Source organism: Arvicanthis niloticus, chromosome 20 (genome assembly GCF_011762505.2).
Source record: "Arvicanthis niloticus isolate mArvNil1 chromosome 20, mArvNil1.pat.X, whole genome shotgun sequence".
NCBI classification, from domain to species: Eukaryota; Metazoa; Chordata; class Mammalia; order Rodentia; family Muridae; genus Arvicanthis; species Arvicanthis niloticus.
In genome coordinates, this window is record NC_047677.1 from 17,136,150 (window position 1) to 17,155,053 (window position 18,904).

At 44.5% G+C, this 18,904-nt stretch overlaps 1 protein-coding gene across 2 annotated transcripts in view; it reads right to left on the minus strand.

The window, feature by feature from the left end:
• Positions 1-18,904, minus strand: part of Mettl24 (methyltransferase like 24) — a 108,862-nt gene that overhangs the window by 42,028 nt on the left and 47,930 nt on the right. For both annotated transcript variants that reach the window (XM_034524916.2, XM_034524915.2), the window contains one exon: positions 14,358-14,586. In XM_034524916.2, coding sequence (XP_034380807.1) covers positions 14,358-14,586 — 229 coding nt within the window. The remainder of the gene's footprint in view (positions 1-14,357; positions 14,587-18,904) is intronic.

Genomic DNA, 18,904 nt, shown 5'->3' on the forward strand with positions numbered 1-18,904 from the left:
GCGCTTCCACCACAAGGGAAACTCCCTCGATTGTAAGAAGACTGTGCCCCTTCACATTGCCAAGGCCACAACAGTCCTTATTCTCCGCAAAGTATAATCACTTCTGTGCCTCTCGAATACCACCCCCTCCCCCGTGCCTTTTTCTCCCCAGTGTGAGTTCGCTTGCCTGCATCACATTCTCCGGTGGTGGTGGGTCTTACAGGCTACATGATCGATCACATTACGTATCTTATAATAGGGAAACTGAGGCATAGCAGACTCAGAGACTGGTGAGAAAGCAGGGAGGACGGTTCAGAAATGGGCAGTCAGGCTCCTGCCTACAGGGCCTTATTCATGGCAAGAGGTGGGAGGTGCTATGAGTTAAAATACAGGGTGTTTTGAAAACAGTCCGAGGCAAGACATCATGCCCCACAGGAAAAAACTCACTGTTATAGATGAGTGAGCAAAACTGGGAAAAACGAAACAAAGCCAGAAAAGCTCCTCATTTCTTTAGTGTGGGATTGCAAAGTTCTGCACCCGTGTTCCTGCATGCCTTATCCACGGGGTCCACTGCAGATGGGTGGAAATGCTTTCCCAATTGCAATTCAGAGCCTTGAATGACGCATTACTGCTGAGTCACTACTGGCTGATTTCACAGAAGCAAAGAACCTTCGTGATTAAATAATAAGTAATATATAAGTAATAATAAGTAATAAATAAGTAATTCCACAAGATGAAGCTGCCTTCAAATGTATGGAATGACAAATGACACCCAGCTCTCTTTGAAAAAAGGAATGCAAGAGAATTTGGATAGAAGATTGCAGTTGAGCCTAAAATCGCCTTTACGGCAGCAGAGCTGGTTTTCAGTAAGCTCTCTCACAAAAGCTCACCGGAATCGTTAGTAGTCTCCAGGAGAGCTCTGCATGCCTATGCTTGCTGCTTCTTGATGCTGTGCTTCCTCGAATTGTACTAGGTTGTACCAAAAGATGAGGTATTGAAGCCCTACATAGTTGACTTTGCATAGTACTGGGGAGAACTTAGGTTAGCAAGCTTCCTAGGCTTTTCACAGAATTTGGTCAGATGTGTGGAGTGGGAGAGCCTAGGATCCTTATCTACTGGTCGGGGACATGGCTCAGTTGGGAGGACACATCTCAGATGAAGGTTTTAGCTCAAGGGTAGATCAATAGTCATCTGGAACTCAGGCATGCTGGGGACTTGAACTGATGTAGTAGGCCAGCTGGGGAGAATTTGTCCCAGGATGACAGCTCAGGTGTCAGGATGACAGAAACCTGGTGTCGCATGCTACGGGTAAAACACTGGCCTATGGCATGTCACTGGCTCCTTGTCCCCCACATTAACAAGAACTCACACCGAGTGTGGAAGAAGACAGGAGCTGAGTGGCTCAGGGTTCTGGGGAACCTTACTCAGGTCAAGTTCCAGCACTGACCGTCGCTATTAACCATCCTCAGGTTCGGTATGTTGCTAAATATATTACAGAATTGCTACTGAAAGCATCGCTTTCCAGCTGGGAGCTCCAGCATCATCTGAAACATACAAGAAATATAAGACTTGAGTCCCAGCTCCGACCTCCTCCTCCTCCACCACCGTCAGTTTAACTAGGTTCCAGGCAGTTAACATTTGCGTTACATTAGGGAAATCATGATATGGAATATGATTTACAGACAATGTAAACATCTCAAAATCATTCATTTCTGGCATTTTAAATAGGTGTTAACCAGTGAAGCTGATCCCGGAATATAATCTACACAAGTCCAGGAAGATTGAATTCATTTAAAGCACAGTTGGGTGGTTGTACAGAAGTAAGGTGTAGTCCTGCCCTGTTGGGCCTAACACGAGGTCTAATCTCCATTCCACCTTCACCCTTCAGTCACTACACAGGTGGAGGGCTTGAAGAGGCCCTAGAGAGATTTACATACTAATGAGGTACCTGAAGGCCTCCTTGCTTTTTTAATGGCTCCAGAGGTGGAGCCATTAAACATTCCTCCCCAGTCCCTCCCCCTTCTCCCCTCCCCTTTTAACTCAGGTCGATCCTGGGTTTATGGGGTATGCATCCAGATCCATCCACCATCCGCCATGTGAATAAACCAGTTTTGGAAACCCAAGGGCTTCCTCGAGTGTTGGGGCCCTGCCGCTATGAGGAACCGTGAGGAGCCAGGGAGAGGCTTTTAGTTAATGAACAGCCAGGCCCAACTTCCAGCTGGAGGAACCCCAGCCGACTACCCACAGCATGGCGGGAGGAACCCTGGGATCTCTAGCCTTTTTTTTTTCCCCAACACTGCCCCACGCCATACACAAACAAAAGGGAGTGAGGTGTTTCAAGAAGAGGAAAGGAAAGAACAGAGGAGGGCTCAAAAGCAAGGAGCGTGTCTCATTCATGCCAGGAGCAGCACTGAAGCCAGGGTGACTTGACTGTTCTCAGTCTTCAAGCAGGTGGCAGTGATGCTGGGTGTCTGACTTCTACACGGAGGAGGAGCCAAGGCAGGGCTCCTTGACAAAAGCCAGGGTCACTGACATCGATTAAAGCCAGGGCTAGGGTGGGGCTCCCTAACTCCAGAAAAGAGTCTGAAATAAATTTCTGAGCACCACGGGCTGAAGACCTGGCTGAAAACTAACTACTTTTCTAAGGAGAGTTGACAGGAAAGACACCCTAGTAACGGCAAACGAGGCATATTTCAGCTGGTTCAGTGGCGGAACATTCCGAGCATCCTTGAAGGTAGTGGAAGCCCCCATGCGCTTGCATAAGACTAGGTCCAGGAGGCAATTGCAAAAGAACTCAGCAGAGAAGGGTGAGCCAATAAAGAAATAAGAGAGACAAGCCAAACCAAACCCTTCCGCAGAAAATGAGTCAGCAAACCAAAATTCCAACTTGCACGCAAGTCACAGGATGAGAGCAATGGTAACGCCAACAACAAATGGGCCGTTAGCCATTCCAAAATTAATTGTACTGAACCGTCTGGCTATAAATGGGTGTGTTTAGGATGCTCAGGGGAGACAAAAATAAGATCTGCCTTCACAAGATGTAAGCAGAGAGAATACGCTTTTAAATAAAACATGCACAACTATAACAGAACAGATGGACAGGAAGGATCCCAATTAAAAATCCTGAAAGTAAAAAGTTATTTTTCTAGTAAAAATATCGATAAGTGGTATAAGCTTTGTACTGGACGTGGTTTTAAAAGAAAGAGTTGGAAGCTGCTACTAAGGAATTCACTCAGAGTATGATAATAAATGACATTTTAAAATATGAAAAGGCAACTAAGAGAGAAAGAGAGTAGACAGAGAGGCCCCAGAACACATCTATAAGTGACGATAGTTATCAATCTGTTACTGCACAAAACTCCTGGGGCAAAAGACTCTGAATGAAAGAAGGTTTGGTCTTGGCTCACAGTTTCAAGAGTTCTGATGTATGGTTGACCGGACCTCCCGTTGCTTTTAAACCTTTACTCCCAGCACTCACAGGGCAGAGGCAGGTGGATCTCTGTGAGTTCAAGTCCAGCCTGGTCTACAAAGCAGGTTTCAGGACAGCCAGGGCTACACAGAAACCTTGCCTCTAAAAGCAAACAAAAAAAGCAGTTGCCATTGTACCACCACCTTGGTGACCCATGCAGTGCCCTATGAGGTGACCCATGCAGTGCCCCATGAGGTGACCCATGCAGTGCCCTATGAGGTGACCCATGCAGTGACCCATGAGGTGACCCATGCAGTGCCCTATGATGACCCATGCAGTGACCCATGCAGTGACCCATGAAGTGACCCATGAGGTGACCCATGCAGTGACCCATGCAGTGACCCATGAGGTGACCCATCTGGTGCCCCATGAGGTGACCCATGCAATGACCCATGCAGTGACCCATGAAGTGACCCATGAGGTGACCCATGCAGTGACCCATGCAGTGACCCATGAGGTGACCCATGCAGTGACCCATGCAGTGACCCATGAGGTGACCCATGCAGCGACCCATGTGGCAACCCATGCAGTGACCCATGAGGTGACCCATGCAGTGACTCATGAGGTGACCCATGCAATGACCCATGCAGTGACCCATGAGGTGACCCATGCAGCGACCCATGAGGTGACCCATGCAGTGACCCATGAGGTGACCCGTACAGTGCTCCATGAGGTGCCCCATGAGGTGACCCATACAGTGCTCCATGAGGTGCCCCATGAGGTGACCCATACAGTGCTCCATGAGGTGCCCCATGAGGGGACCCATGCAGTGCCCCATGTGGCGACCCAGCCTCCCTTCCTTACAGTTTCACAGCTTTCTACCTCCCAAAGCTTTAGGCTTCATGACAACCTGAAGCAAAAGAGAAAGACAGCCACAGATCAGGGTCCTAATAACCCTTCCAGGGCAAGTTCCCAGTAGCCTAACTTCCTTCTACTCAGCTCCACCTCTCAAAGGTTCCCTCCCTCCCAGCAGTGTCAAGCTGAGAACCAAGCCTGCAGCACACGGGTCATTGGGAATGTTCACAAGGTACAGCATCCAAGACATGCAGCATAGTCTCTGTCTCAGTGACCTACTCTCCCTAGAAGCAAAAGACCTCCCTGGGTTCTCGTTGCTTTCCCAGAGAGGCTAGGCAAACCAAAAGTACTGTGTGGCCACTGGAATATCAAAACCTGCACAGTCTTCTCTACTTTTCCTTTTTCAGGGAATAACTAATATACATTGAAGTCAGTGTGTATGTGTGTGTATGTGTGTGTGTGTGTGTGTGTGTATGTGTGTGTATATGTATGTATGTGTATTAGTATAACTAATATACAGTAAAGTCAGTATGTATGTGTGTATGTGTGTATGTGTGTATGTGTGTGTGTGTATGTGTGTATGTATGTATGTATTAGTATAACTAATATGCAGTGAAGTTCATTTCAAGTGTACAGGCCAAAGACTTGTGACATTCCTGAATACCCATACAAGTTACCAACACTCGTCCATACAGAACATTCACACACCTCAAAGTCCCCTGCGATCCCCTCCATCCATCTTTGTTCCTGTTTCAATGGCACCAGGACATGACTGGTCAGCTTTCTACCAGTAGCTAGTAGGGATTTTCTTTTTCTAGAATCTGAATGAGTAGAAAACTGTACATGTTCTTTTCTATCCAGTATGGAATCTGTAAGATCCTCTGTAAATTACTAAGCTGGTTCCTTTAAAAAAAAAAATTCTGAGCTATATTAGCCTATATGGGTGGTATAGAATATTGTTTTTATATATTCAAACTATAGTCTATTTTTTCAAATGCTGTATTACTTACTTTTCTCACCTAACATGAAGGAACTTAGTAGAGACAGTGGTTTGGGCTTTTAGTGTTAACTACTACAGTCCCGCATGAACCAGAGGGCATGATGGGGGAATCATAACTCTATTTGCTCACATCTAGGACAGATTAGAGAGAGTGCTAATCCTCACTGGGCTTTCCACGTCATTCCCTTATGTTCAGTCTGGGTCTCCAGCACATGGGATGGTGCCATCAACGTCAGGATGGGCCTTTCTTCCTCAGATAATTCATTCTGGAAAGATGCTAAAGACGCCTTTCCTAGGCAATTTTAAATCAAGTTTACAACGAAGATTAACCACTACCCCTGTGAATTCATGTCTGAACTAACCAGGTTAGAGGCCATTATGAATACAGCTTACATGAACTTTCAAGCACAAAGCCTTTGCGTGGACATACTTGCCCAGTTCTCTTGTGTAAATGCCTAGAAGCTGGCGTGTAGATCTATTAGTAAATATATGTTCAACTATGTCATCGGCTTTCCATGAGTGTTACAAGTATCTGAGTTAACCACCTTTACAAAGAAGAAAGGTTTGTTTTGGAGGTTTTAGTGCATGCTTGATTGGCTTATAGTTTTGCGGTCTGTAGGTAGCATATCATGGCCGACAAAGCTGCTTAACTTCATGGCCAGGGTGTGGTGGCTTGAATATGCTTGGCCCCATGGGAAATGACACTATTAGGAGGTGTGGCTTTGTTGGAGTAGGTGTGGCTTTGTTGGATGAAGTCTGTCACTGCAGGGGTGGCCTTCGATGTTCTGTGCTCAGGCTCTGCCCAGGGTGGAAGAGACCCTCCTCCTGGCCGCCTGCAGATCACGATGTGGAACTCTCAGCTCCTTCTCCAGCACCATGTCTGCCTGGATGCTGCCATGCTTTCTGCCATGATGATAACACTGTAACTGTAAGCTAGCTTCAATGAAATGTTCTTTTCTTTATATGAGTTGCCTTGGTCATGGTGTCTCTTCATAGCAATAAAACACTAAGAGGAAGGGTCTGGGGTCCCAGGAGTCTTTCTAAAGGCACACACCTAACACCCTGAAGACCTCCCACATCATCTTCTAGTAATGCCACTGGCTGGAGACCAGTCTGTAATACGTGGCCTCTGAGGAGCACTTCAGATCTAAACTGTAGTTCCAACTTAACTAGGAATTGCCAAACTCTTCTGAAGTGGTCACATTTCCACCAAGAGTGCCCGAGGGTCCCGGTCATCTGCCCCCATTGCTGCTGCCTGCCTGTTTTCCCCGCTGTGTAACTCATATAACGTCTATTTTAGCTCTAGCTTTCATTTCCTTGATGACTAACAGTGTTGAGCATCTTCCCATGTGTTTTTGCCTCTAACTATCTTCTTTGGGAAAGTGTCTGTTCAGATCTTTGCTCAGTTCTGAACTGAGATGCCGCCTGCCCCCTTTCATTTCACATTTTAATGTAAAAATTTTGTTCGTTCTGGACGAAGGTTTTAAAATCTGACACGTTTGTGGTAAATATTTTATCTTAGGTTTCACGTTCTTTACAACGTCCTTGGGTGAGCAGGCTATTTTATCTTCCTGAAACACTACCTTTTAAAAGTGTTTTGTTGCTTATGCTGTTTTATGTGTGTGTGTGTTAAGAAATGCCTAGGTTACAGAGATGGTTTGGTGGTTAAGAGAACTGGGTGCTCTCCAGAAGATTGCAGGTTTGATTCCCAGCAGCCCCCATGGCAAAACATAACCACCTCTAACTCCAGTTTCAGAAGATCTGACACCTTCTTCTGGATTCCTCAGGCTCCAGGCATACACCTGATGCACAGACATGCATACAGGCCAAAACCCACACACACAAAAATTAAAGAAATATTTGCCACAACCAAGGTCTTAAACATCTCCAAAATTTTCATAATTTTGCCTTTCATGTTTAGGCCTATCTTATTTTAAATTAATGTCTCAACTTTGTTTAGAGAAAGTTCATTTCACAATGGGTGACAGTCAATGCAGGCCAAGACTGGCCAAGGTGCCAAGTACAAGCCATGAGCAGCTAGCTGTGGACGATTCGTGTCTGTTAACCTACCCTGTATTTAAGGTTCAGGGAACATCATGGAAGTGTGGGCAGAAAAACAAAACCATAAGAGAAGGAGAGCTGTCGGATGCTAACTCCTGGATATGACATCGCTCTGTACACATCAGCTCACAGCATGTGTTAGCTGCATAGTGTCAAGCCAGTCGGAATTCTAACATGGGGGAGGGAGGGTCCCCAAAGCCCTATGCCTGGTAGATTAATAGTGATGGCTGTGGAGGGAGGGAAATCACTCTCCTTTGGGGACGTGACTGCCACCAGGTTGTCCATGCTTCTATGGATGGCTCCACACCAGGGTGGATGTGGATTCCACTAGTGGGACTCAGGAGGTTATGACTAACAAGAGCATAGGGTGGGAGGGGGCAATGTAGGATAGGGAGGGGCAGTGTAGGATAGGGAGGGGCAGTGTAGGAGCACTAGGGAGAGGTGGAGGTGGTGAACAAAATGTATCGTATAAATGTTTTTCTGTACCGTTAGCCAATAGTCCTGACATCTTTTGTTGTAACCACTATCATTTTCACCATTGAATTGCATTAACACTTTGCCAAAACTCATTATATGTACATATTACATATATGTGTGTATTGCACATATGTTTCTATTTGAAAGTTCTCTTGACAGTCCAATTGTATTTATCCATCTATTTTTAAGTCAATATAATATTGTTTTGATGGCTTCAACTTAGAATCGACTAGTGTAAGTCATCAGTTCACTCTTCTTCAAAACTGGCAGTTTCTTTGCCTTGTGACTTCCTTTGATATATAATCTTGGCATATATACATAAATGCATATGTGTATAATATATTGTATAGTGTGTGTGTGTGTGTGTGTATGTGTGTGTGTGTGTGTGTATGTGTGTGTGTGTGTGTAATAATTCAATGTCAGTACATAAAGATTTGACCTGTGCTTTTTCACTGGGGCACCATTAGGAGTCCACAAAAAGATATCCGGCATTTAAGTACCCCGACGTGGTGGATTACCCAACCACACAATGCAGCAAGCAGGTGATCTTGTTCATGTGGATGGCTTCACACACGTGGGAACCTAGGGTATGGAGGCTCACAGAAGCAATGCAGGTTTGCCCTTGCCAGCCTCTGCAGCAGAGAATCTGTACCAGCTCACGTTCCTGCTGCTCTGTGGTTGGTGGCTTGATGAAACACTCAGGTGCAGTTTTATTTTGCATTTCTCTTACTATGAGCAAGCTTGAGTGATTTTTCATGAGTCCGCTGTACCTTTTCTGTGAACTATTTCTCATCAGCTGCTTTCTGTTTTATTTTGGTTTTTAGTTTACATGGTGCTTTTTGTTTTGCAGTGGGTCGAATCTGGCGCCTTAGGCATACTTAGTAAGCTGTCTATAAGTTAGCTGCTGACACGTAGCTCTACAAATGTTTTTTTTTTTTTTTTTGTCTCATTTTTAAAATCTTCTAAAGCATTTTAATAAACTTTATTATTTAAAAAATGCAAATAAAAACATTAAATACCCCCAATGACCAGATCCAAAGTCTTTTCAAACCAATGAGCTTTCCCACAGGGTCCTCACAGCCTTTCGGGTGGGGGCTGTGGGATAGGAAGGAAAGAATTATTTGATTTCAGAGCCCATAATATCTCAAAAAGCTTACACCACAGAAGAAAATGATGTTCTGGAAGGAAGAGAAATCTCTCATCCCGGGAAGGCAGAGACTACAGTCCTTCTAGGGCCCAAGAGGACACTGAGTCAGAGGAGTGGCAGGGGCAGAGACCTGAGCTGACAGGGAGGAAGCCCAGTTACCCAGAGCCATCTGACCAGCCCCGAGGTGGACATCTGCTCTTGTGAAACAGCTTCCAATTAATTCTCAGTATCTTATTTACTCTCTCTGAAGCACGGTATTTACTTTCTACACAATCACCAAGCAAAGCTGTCCAGTGCCCCAGGCTGCAAACAACAATAATTCTCTTTCAACCACATCTGAAGGACCAAGTGCCCTTTAGTCTTACACACAGCTTCCACGAACAACTCTTCCCTGAAACCAGTTGTAGTTAGAAATGTCCAAATGAATCTACACTACACTCGCCCTGAAAACAAAGAAAAATAAACATTTCCTGTATCATTTTCTTAACAGTTACTGAAAACGTGGATCACAAATCCTTTAAATTCACCAAAAGAGATTAAGTAATGAACACCTGCCAGGCTTTCCGATGGAGACTTCCACACTGGGTTCTCGGATCTAATCCCTCACCCCCCTGCTCCCGCTTTCCCTCCCTCCTGCCCCCGGCAAAAGGCCATACTTTATTAATATCATTGCTTTTACAGATGGTCAAACTGGATGCCAGAGAGATCAGGTACTTGTCCCGTACCAGGTGCTAGCAAGCAGACTTTCTATTCAAATCTAGATTAAAGCCCTTCGCTGAGGTGAGCACCCGGGAAGGCATCTTTTCCTGCAATCAGCAGCATGGTCAAGACAGAAGGACGAAATAAGAAAGATGTATGCAGGAGAACCCATCACATCCTCAGGACAACAGTTAGGGGTTATGAGTTAAATTCAGTGCACCGATTTTCATGTTAGATCTTGGTTGTAAGCCTGATTTATTTGCTTGGGTTTGCCCCCCAGTGACTGGAGTTGTCAGGGGTGAGCTAACCAGCTGCTTGGCTAACAGCTGTCAGAACAACCCCTTTTCTGTGCTCAGCTACAGTGGTTGCTAAGCAGCCCAGGTAGGGGATGATTCCAAAACTATAAAGGACCGAGTCTGAATGGGGAATGGGGATCTAGCCTGCCGTCTCTATGGTTCCCACATCTAGTGGGGTTGGGAGAGACATTGGTACCATCCCATCAGGGATATGAGTAACTCTGACTTCAGCTCCTTTAGTCATGGCGATCACGAGAACCATCAGTCAGCTGGCTATCGCTTGTGTGATTCCTCCAGCTGTTGCAATGGTAGCTCTGTTTTGACCATCTCATGGTTGCTCAGGGAGGCCCCTGCCCAGTCACAGGTGCCTGGAAGAGATTTCCTTCCAACAATATCAACCAACAGTAGCTTTCCTGACTACTACCCCAACCATGGCTTTTGCTTTGGGGAAACAAAAGTCATTTATTAAGGGCTATTCTAGTCACTCTAAATCAACTCTTGAAAATGTTTTGTCAGCCATTGACAGCATCAGATGATCAGTCACAGACACTCCAGAAATCACTTCAGCCCTGTATGTGGTTGCAGGCAGGGGGCTGTGCGCATGGGTGAGCAGCTATGGAAGCTGCCTGCCTCTCCTTGGTCTAACCAGATCTTCCTCCTGCACTACCTACTGAGCTGCAGTGCTAGGCATTCACAGAGCCTCTTCTAGGTGGTCCTATTGCCTACCTTGTGATCTTTATCATGGATGGAGTGGGTTGAGCTGATAGCACAAAAAGCAGACGACTGTCTGGGCCACCTTCCTTAGGCTCCCCCCCCCCACACACACACCTCCAGTAGTAACTAGAGGGCGACTGATGAGTTCCAGAATGGCCCTGAACAGAGCCAGAAGAAGACCATGAAGGACTGCAGTGTTTCTGTGGAGAACTGAGACTCTGCAGACTGCAGACAACAAAGGTTGCAAAACGACAAGACGATGCAAGAGAAAGACTACTGTGGAAAGCCAAGAGCTGGAAGAACAACAAGCTTCAGCCACCTCAGCCCAAAGCCAGGAAGAGTTAGTGTCTCTGCATGTGGAGGAGTGACAGAGCTGACAGCAAACAGCAGAGGCTCCCAACCCCCCCCCCCCCCCCCCAAGGCTCAGAGCGGCTGGCACTAAGAGAGCTTCAGTTTAACAGTCACACTTTCCATCCAAACATGGTGATAGAGCCCTTGGCTGGCTGGCAGTAATAATGATCATAATTTATCATTACCAAGTCAGGTTCATCTAGGAAATGCTGAGTTTGTGATAAAGAGTTTCGGGCGGGGGGAGGGGGGAAGGGAAGGCACCACACAATAAAATGAATAAGAACAGAATCCTCAAGTTTAATCTTCATACAGTTTTGAAAATTCCATAGATTTAGTTAAGAGCAACAACCATTTCAGCACAAGCTAGTCAGTAAATCACCCCGAGCAAGGCTGGGTCCAGGTGATATACTTCCTGGCAGACAGGGCTTCTGGATCACACGGCTTTGCTGACACAGCTGCTTCTGCAAAGGTTTTTTTTTTTTTTTTTTTTTTTTTTTTTTTTTTTTTTGATTTATAGTTTGAAGTTAAAATTAGCAAAGAGTTTTTACAGCAGCACAAAGCCATATGCATCTTTCTGTCACTATCTCCAAATACTGCCTGCATTTGGCTTTCGCGTCCTTGCTTCTGTCACTGTCCCCACATACTGCCTGCATTTGGCTCTCCTGTTCCCTGCTTGACTAGAAACTAGGTTTGGATGCAGAGAAGAAAAGGAAAAAAAAACAAAACAAACAAACATGGAAATCATTATAAAACTATATGAGATATTTTAAAGTCTTTGAAGCATTGTTTGGCTTCTATTATCACTTCTGGAATTAGTGCACAAAGAGGAGGAAGAACTGATACCTTCAAGTGTTCTGCTAACTCCCACCCTGCCTCTGCCACATCCTATTTTTCAATGTCTGCACACACGCAGAGAAATGAAAACAGACTATGCTCTCTGTGGGCCACAAATGGGGTTTTCTTTTATCTGGTATTGCATAGCCGCTAGAAGTGTGTTTCTAATGAAAGCAATCACTCACTGGTAGTTTTGTGTTTGTTGTTTCTGTTTGGGACTACTCACCCAAAGAGTCTAAGACCCCTTCCATTCTTCAATGATAAATTAATTATATATATATATATATATATATATATATATATATATATATATATATATATCCAAAACATCAAATACATGCCTGGCAACTCTGAGGCAGAGGCAAATCACTTTCATTGTTATTAATTTTTTTTTAAAGAAAAAATAAATCACCATAGAAACAAAGTAACCCTTTAAATCATCTCTCCTCTGTAAGTATCCTTGTAAATGTTTCTGCTATCTCAGGGGGAAAATGTTTCACACAACATCGGCCCTAAGCGTGGAGGTTGGCTCACTGCAGCTCCCAGGGAGCTGCTACCCAGGAGCGATTGAGGTCTGTGCCTCCTTAGCCCAAAACAAACTCATTATAGCAATTGTGCTGGAATAAATTATGTACACACATCACTTTTTCAAAGCCTCACTTTATCTTCTTGTCTAGCAAATCTTCTGCTAAAATGTTATTGGAAAAATGCAAAAGGGCATTGATTTTAACTAATCTCTTTTGCCTATTCAGGCTAGTCTCAGGAGAGTGAGGGTGCACAGGGCCAGGCAGTGACACTTACAGAGAGGGAAAACAAGACTCTTTACTGAACACAAAGAATCTTCACTCCGTGAATAATCTAGTCTTGGCATATTAAGGAATGGGGTTTGTATTTTTCAGCAATAAAAAAAAATGCAGGTTTTCAAATGTAGGAGTGGCAAATAGAATAATCTAGAAAAGAACTCTGAAAAATGCCCTGCTTCTTAAAAATTTAGTAGCACATGAAAAAAAAAAAAAGTTCTGTTCACAGATTTTACTCAAAATATTCCAGGTAGGAAGCATTAAGATTCCTGACTGTTGGGTGCTGGATATTCTTGGTGGCAGAAACAAAGCATAAACCAGTAACTAACCCCATGTTAGAGGAGCAATAAATTCTTTAAGGTTGTTCTTGAAAAGGCTTTACAGTTTGATTAAACGGAGTGCACTGACTAGTTTTGGGTCAACTTGACACAGGTCATTTGGAAAGAGGAAACCACAACTGAGAAATGTCCTCACCAGATTGGGTTGTGGTTCATCTTCTTAATTGATGATTAATGTCGAGGGCCCAGAGCCACAGTGGGTAGCACCATTGCTGGGCTGGTGGTCTTGGTGCTATAAGAAAGCAGGCTGAGCAAGCCATGGGGAGCAAGCCAGGGGTCAGCTCTCCTCTCTACCCTCCATCTACACCTTCCTTCAGGCCTTGCCTCGAGTTCCTGCTCTGACTTCCCAGGATGATGAACTGTAAGAGATGAAGCTGCAAGAGGAAATAAACCCTTCCCTCCCCAACTTGGCTTTGTCATAGCAATAGAAACCCTAAAACAGGGATTTTTTTTTTCACAAAGAAGAGGAGGAAGGGAAGAAAGAAAAGAGGAGAGGAGAAGAGAGGAGAGGAGAGGAGAGGAGAGGAGAGGAGAGGAGAGGAGAGGAGAGGAGAGGAGAATAAGAAGGAAAGTCTTTTTATTAAAGATCAATAAGCCAATTAGAACTTAAAGTCTCCCACACCTTGTCTCACAAATGGACCCTTATTCTGACATGTTAAATTACATAGCACCTAGGTCTGGGAACCATAGGCTAACACAGGCTGAAATCAAGGAGAGCAAAAAGGGCCATGGAAGTCAGAATCACTCTTACAGTATCTGCTTAGACACTTCAGTCAGCTGGGCCACGCGATGCTAAAACTTGGGTTCAAAGAACATTGTTTAAAGAGTGAGTTTTTTTATTCTATATATTTTACATCCTTTAACATAATCATATAAATTTTAATATACATGATATCCATTCGATTTTATAAAGTAGATTTCACTCAAAGCTACATTTATTTTCTGCTCTTTAAGAGTCAAAGTCTCAAAACAGCAAGTGATTTGAGGACCACTCTACAGTATCAGTGTCTTACGAAACACAGGGAAAGTTTTGTATAATCAGGGCTCAAGGAAGCAGTTGACCTTTCTGGAAATTTTAGAAAAAAACTCCTAAGCAGGAATAGTGTGCTGAAGTCTGTCAGAAGTTGGCTTCTTAGTCTCCTATCTCAACTTGACCAAGCCTTAGCAATTCCTTAGCAACAAATAAAACCCTCAATTCAACATAAAACAGCTCTAGCATCACCAACACATGACATCTGCAGGTCAACTCTATGAAGTAATGTTGGGCGGCCAGCACGATTGGAAAACCAAGCCTTCGGCTCTCCAGTATCCCTCCCGTTCTTAGCCTCGGCTCTCATTTCCTTACATTGATGGGGTCATTCACGTTACTTAATTATGAAATCAATGAGATGCCTTACCTTGTGGTGCCCAAACTCATTCAAAATGCTTCCCAGTTTTCTGGTGTTGCTATGCAGCTTCTGAGCAGCCACAGCTGGATGCGGATCCCGCCAATCGATGGACAAGCGGTGATGCCAGAGGCGCTGGCTCTCCAGAACGTGGGCTGATTTGACACTGGGGTCAAAACGATGCACTTCACAGCCACCGTTAGCCATGCTCACCTCAAAGTGTGTGTCATCGCTCCCCAGCCTAGAGACCAGAGAAAGAAAAAATATTATATATACATGATATATATGGTATATATCATACATATATAATGAAGCAAAGTTAGATGAACAAGTTGACAATTCTAATGCCACTCTTTCTAGTGATATATTTTCTGTCTTAAAGCACATCGGATGTACACATTCAGTGAACTTTACATATGCAGGCTCTACACACACACACACACACACACACACACTGCAGATCAAAGCCTCTGCATAAGAGAAAACTTATCTGCTAAACACAAATCACAAAACCACTAGGCAAATACATAGGCACCTGTGAGAATGGTTTATTTAAGTTGTAAAATATATTGGCAATGAGAAATAGGAATATCCAGTAGCTTCAATACGGATGCTGTGATCTGTATAACCACAGCAGCTGGGTATAGAGTAAGAGACTGGAGGGGTATGGTCCAAGGATGGAGAGGAAGAATGTATAGTTATAGACGGGAAAATTAGGACAGGAGGATTGAGTAGAGATGGGAAAGGACACAAGCAGTAAAGAAGGGAATACCAAGAGAAATAACTAACGCTGAGGGCCATCTGAGGTCATATGGAAGCCTACTATGGTAGAAGCTTCAAAAGCCATATACCCATATGAAATTAATATAAATTAAATCACCAAATAAAATAACTAAAGTCCCAATTGCCATTAAGTGAAACCCTCAGTTTTAGCGATGGGCTATGTCTAATTGAGTTGTTGCCTAAAGAGGTCCGGTGAAAACCTCAAACAACTCAGGCTGCTGCTGAGACTAGTGGTTGCTCTCCGCGAACTTATAGTAAGGCATTATTGCTGAGCTGAAGACAACACTTACATCCCTCACTTAAATACCTCACTGCACACGGGAAATATCACGGCGGTCCCCAGTGAGAGCTTTCGCGCTTCCTAACCAGTGCTCCTGTACTAGAAGCTACTCTGCATGCCACCAGAGAGAAAGGTAAACACCAACCTAGTATATACAACACCCTGTGACTAAAATGGTGACCTGCCTGCATGATATGCCTTTGCAACTGTGGCACAAACCACTATCAGATTAAATTTAAAGTCCACCCCCTGAGAAGGAACCCATTCCAACATTGATTAGGTGGTATAGAACCTGAGACGAGACAGACCTTCAGGCCTAGGGAGAAACCAAATACCCCTGTTCTGCTAAAGGACCTTAGCAATAAAATGAATCCTAATGATAGTCTACTGTTCCCAAAGATCAGTGTTTCGTTCAGGCATCACCAGAGACTCTTCCTCCTGCCGTAGATGGAAACAAATACAGAGACCCATAACTAGACAGCGTGTGGAGAGTGGGAGACATCCCGTCAAGGCTCAGGGAGCTGTATATAAGAGGGGGTGGAACAACTGTAAGAGTGAGTGGGGATGGGTGCCACCGAGGAAACAGTAGCTTCCAGACTGACCCACATGTGAACTCACAGAGACTGTGGCGTCATGCACAGCGTCTGCACAGGTCTAAGTCAGATGAGATCCCAGCACTGAAATGTGAACTACACATGAGCTCCCATCCCTAATCCAGAACCTATCTCCAGTTGACAACCATTTACAAAGGAAAAATTCGTTTTCTCCAACAGAGTTTCATTTGGGTATATAAATTACACTTGACAGTGGGCCTCGTGCCCAGCAGTGGATGACCAAGACAAACAAACCCAAGGGTATTTTTGGAGATTTTGTTTTTGTTTCATATGGCATTTGGGATTTTTTTTGTCATGTTTTGTTTTCACCTTACTTGTCTTTTGATTGTATATTATGGTTTCCGATTTTGTGTTGGTATGGGTTTCGTTTTTGTGTTGTGTTTCTGTATCTCTGGCGGGTTTTCTTGGCTGTTGTTAATACTGTGTGTTTGTTTTTATTTATCTATTAGTTTTGTAAGGAGAGAGGGAAAGAAGGTGTGGTGTTGGAAGAATGAGAAAGTGGACATTGAATGACCTAGGATGAGCAGAGGAGGAGAAGCAGAAATCAGAATACATTGCATGAAGCAAAACTTATTTTCAACAGAAATAAAAATATCCACCAGTGTAATTTTTTCAACATAGGCCAAAAAGGATAAGCCTGGAATTTGTTCCCTTGAGGGGACAGAATTCTACTGAGGCTTTAATTCATCTCCTTGATGCTAATCCCCACACTGGACTTGTGGGCAGCGCCTTGTTCTTTTAAATGGTTTGTATTTTAAAGTAGAGCAGTTAAAGCAAAAAGGTAAGTGTGTGTCCTTCTACTAGAGCCAGAGTCCGGAGAACGGAGCTATACCCAGCTCGCCTTGATAAGGGGAAGCAATTGTGATCGGGTTACACCTAAGCACCTAGCATGCCATGTAGTCAGTTCAAATGCTTAAAAACACCGAGCTACTAAGAAAAATGTCTTGTTTAGTGTGAGAATCACCACATTGGTTAAAGCACCAATTTGAGTAGAAAACATACAATTAACTAGAAAAGAGTAGCGTTTTAAATGGCAGATAATACTTCTCTGCCAAATTGTTTATGATTTTTTTGAGAAGGGAAAGAGACAGAGAGGGGCAGAGGGTGGAGGAAGGAGGGGGAGGGAGGGAGGAGGAGGAGAGAGTCAGAGTCTTGCTATGCAGCCTAGCTTGATCTTGAACTCTCAATCCTTCTGCCTCAGCTTCTTCCTCAGTGGAATACGGGCATCTACAGCCATGTTAGATCTAAAGTCCTGCGACTACTTATGATTTAGGATAGCAAAAAAAAAAAAAAAAAAAATCTCACTGAATGTTGGCAACATACAGTGACCAAACCCAAGCTAGTACCGCAGAACTCTACCCTCTTAGACAACTGCGCTGACTGTCACAGAATTCGGGCACACACAGAAACAGAGACAACAAAATTGTTCAGCGGGTTTTAGTGAACCGAAAGGAGCTTCCGGTGCAGAAACCATCTACCTAAACCTTTAAGGTTGTCCTGTTTGCCTTATTCTTGCCCTTCACCCTACTCTATTATTCTCTTCAGCAATAGATACCCTGACAAGTCAGTCAGCCCCATATCCCTCACCAGACCCTGTTAATCTACTTTAGCCAGAAAGATTCAACCTTCCCATTTCTTCTACCTGAGAGGTCCTGTTCTATAAAACCCAGGCAGATCCCTCTCTCCCTCCCTCCCTCTCTGCCTGCCTCCCTCCCTCCCTCTCTGCCTCCCTCTCTCCCTCTCTGCCTGCCTCTCTCCCTCCCTCTCTGCCTCCCTCCCTCTCTGCCTGCCTCCCTTTCTGCCTGACTGACTCCCTCCCTCCCTCCCTCCCTCCCTCCCTCCCTCCCTCCCTCCCTCCCTCCCTTCATTATGATTGGGATCAGACCCAGAGCCTTAAGCATGCTAGCCAGGCACTCTACTCCCTGGGTTACATTAAACTCGTTTCTTATAATTCTAGGTCTACACATAGGGGAAAAAAGGTAAGAAGCAGAGAAAATGAAAAGATTTCTAACACTAGAAATTGTAACCATTAACGTCTAGAGGTTAACATGTTTAGTAGGTTTTTTTTGTATCTTTCCAGAATTTTTCTAAATATATACAAGGAATGGTCTCTGATTGGCAGGGGGCGGAGTGGAGCAGTAAGAGAAAGGGAGCAGGGTAAGACCCCCAGAACACACCCAGTGAGATTAACATCACAGTGCATGTAGACTATCAAGTAATGGGATTTCACCGTGGCATTTCCACACCATTTAATTTTAACACGTAAATATGTACTATGTCGGGAAGCCGTAAGCCATGCTCACACACCTAGTGTGTGCAATTCTGCCTTCTGTGTATTTAAAATAATGCGTTTCCCAGGCTTAGCTTACATTGATCAAGTTTCTTGGCAGACGTAAAAGGCAAGAGGGAGAGCCAAGGTGTTGCGCGACACGTCCCAACGTCATAGAACCGGGAGAGGAGTCCACGTCTGGCACCTCCAAATCACGCGCTCTGTGGATTCTCTCCTTCGCCGCAGGTGACCTGGGTCACGGGGCTCTGGAGGAACATTCTTCTCAAAGTCCGGAAAGTTGCCTCATTTTAGAGAGTGAGGCCGCATTGACATGTCTTACTCCTGACTCTCCTGTGTCCTAGACAGGTGACAGATAGATCCATAATGCTGCCACAGAAAACTTTATGTAATGTCTCCAGCTCCCAGGATATACAGCAGCGTTCAGATGCAGCACAGAGCGGCTACTTACTCCCATTCACTGACTTACTCCGGTATGTAAATGAGTATTTACAGGCTGCTCTACAGAAGTAAGGAATTCACTGGCGTGAGAACAAATAGAATATAAGTGTCCTTGAGCTGAGGGAGTTCACAAGGCCGTGAAAAGGAAAGAGCA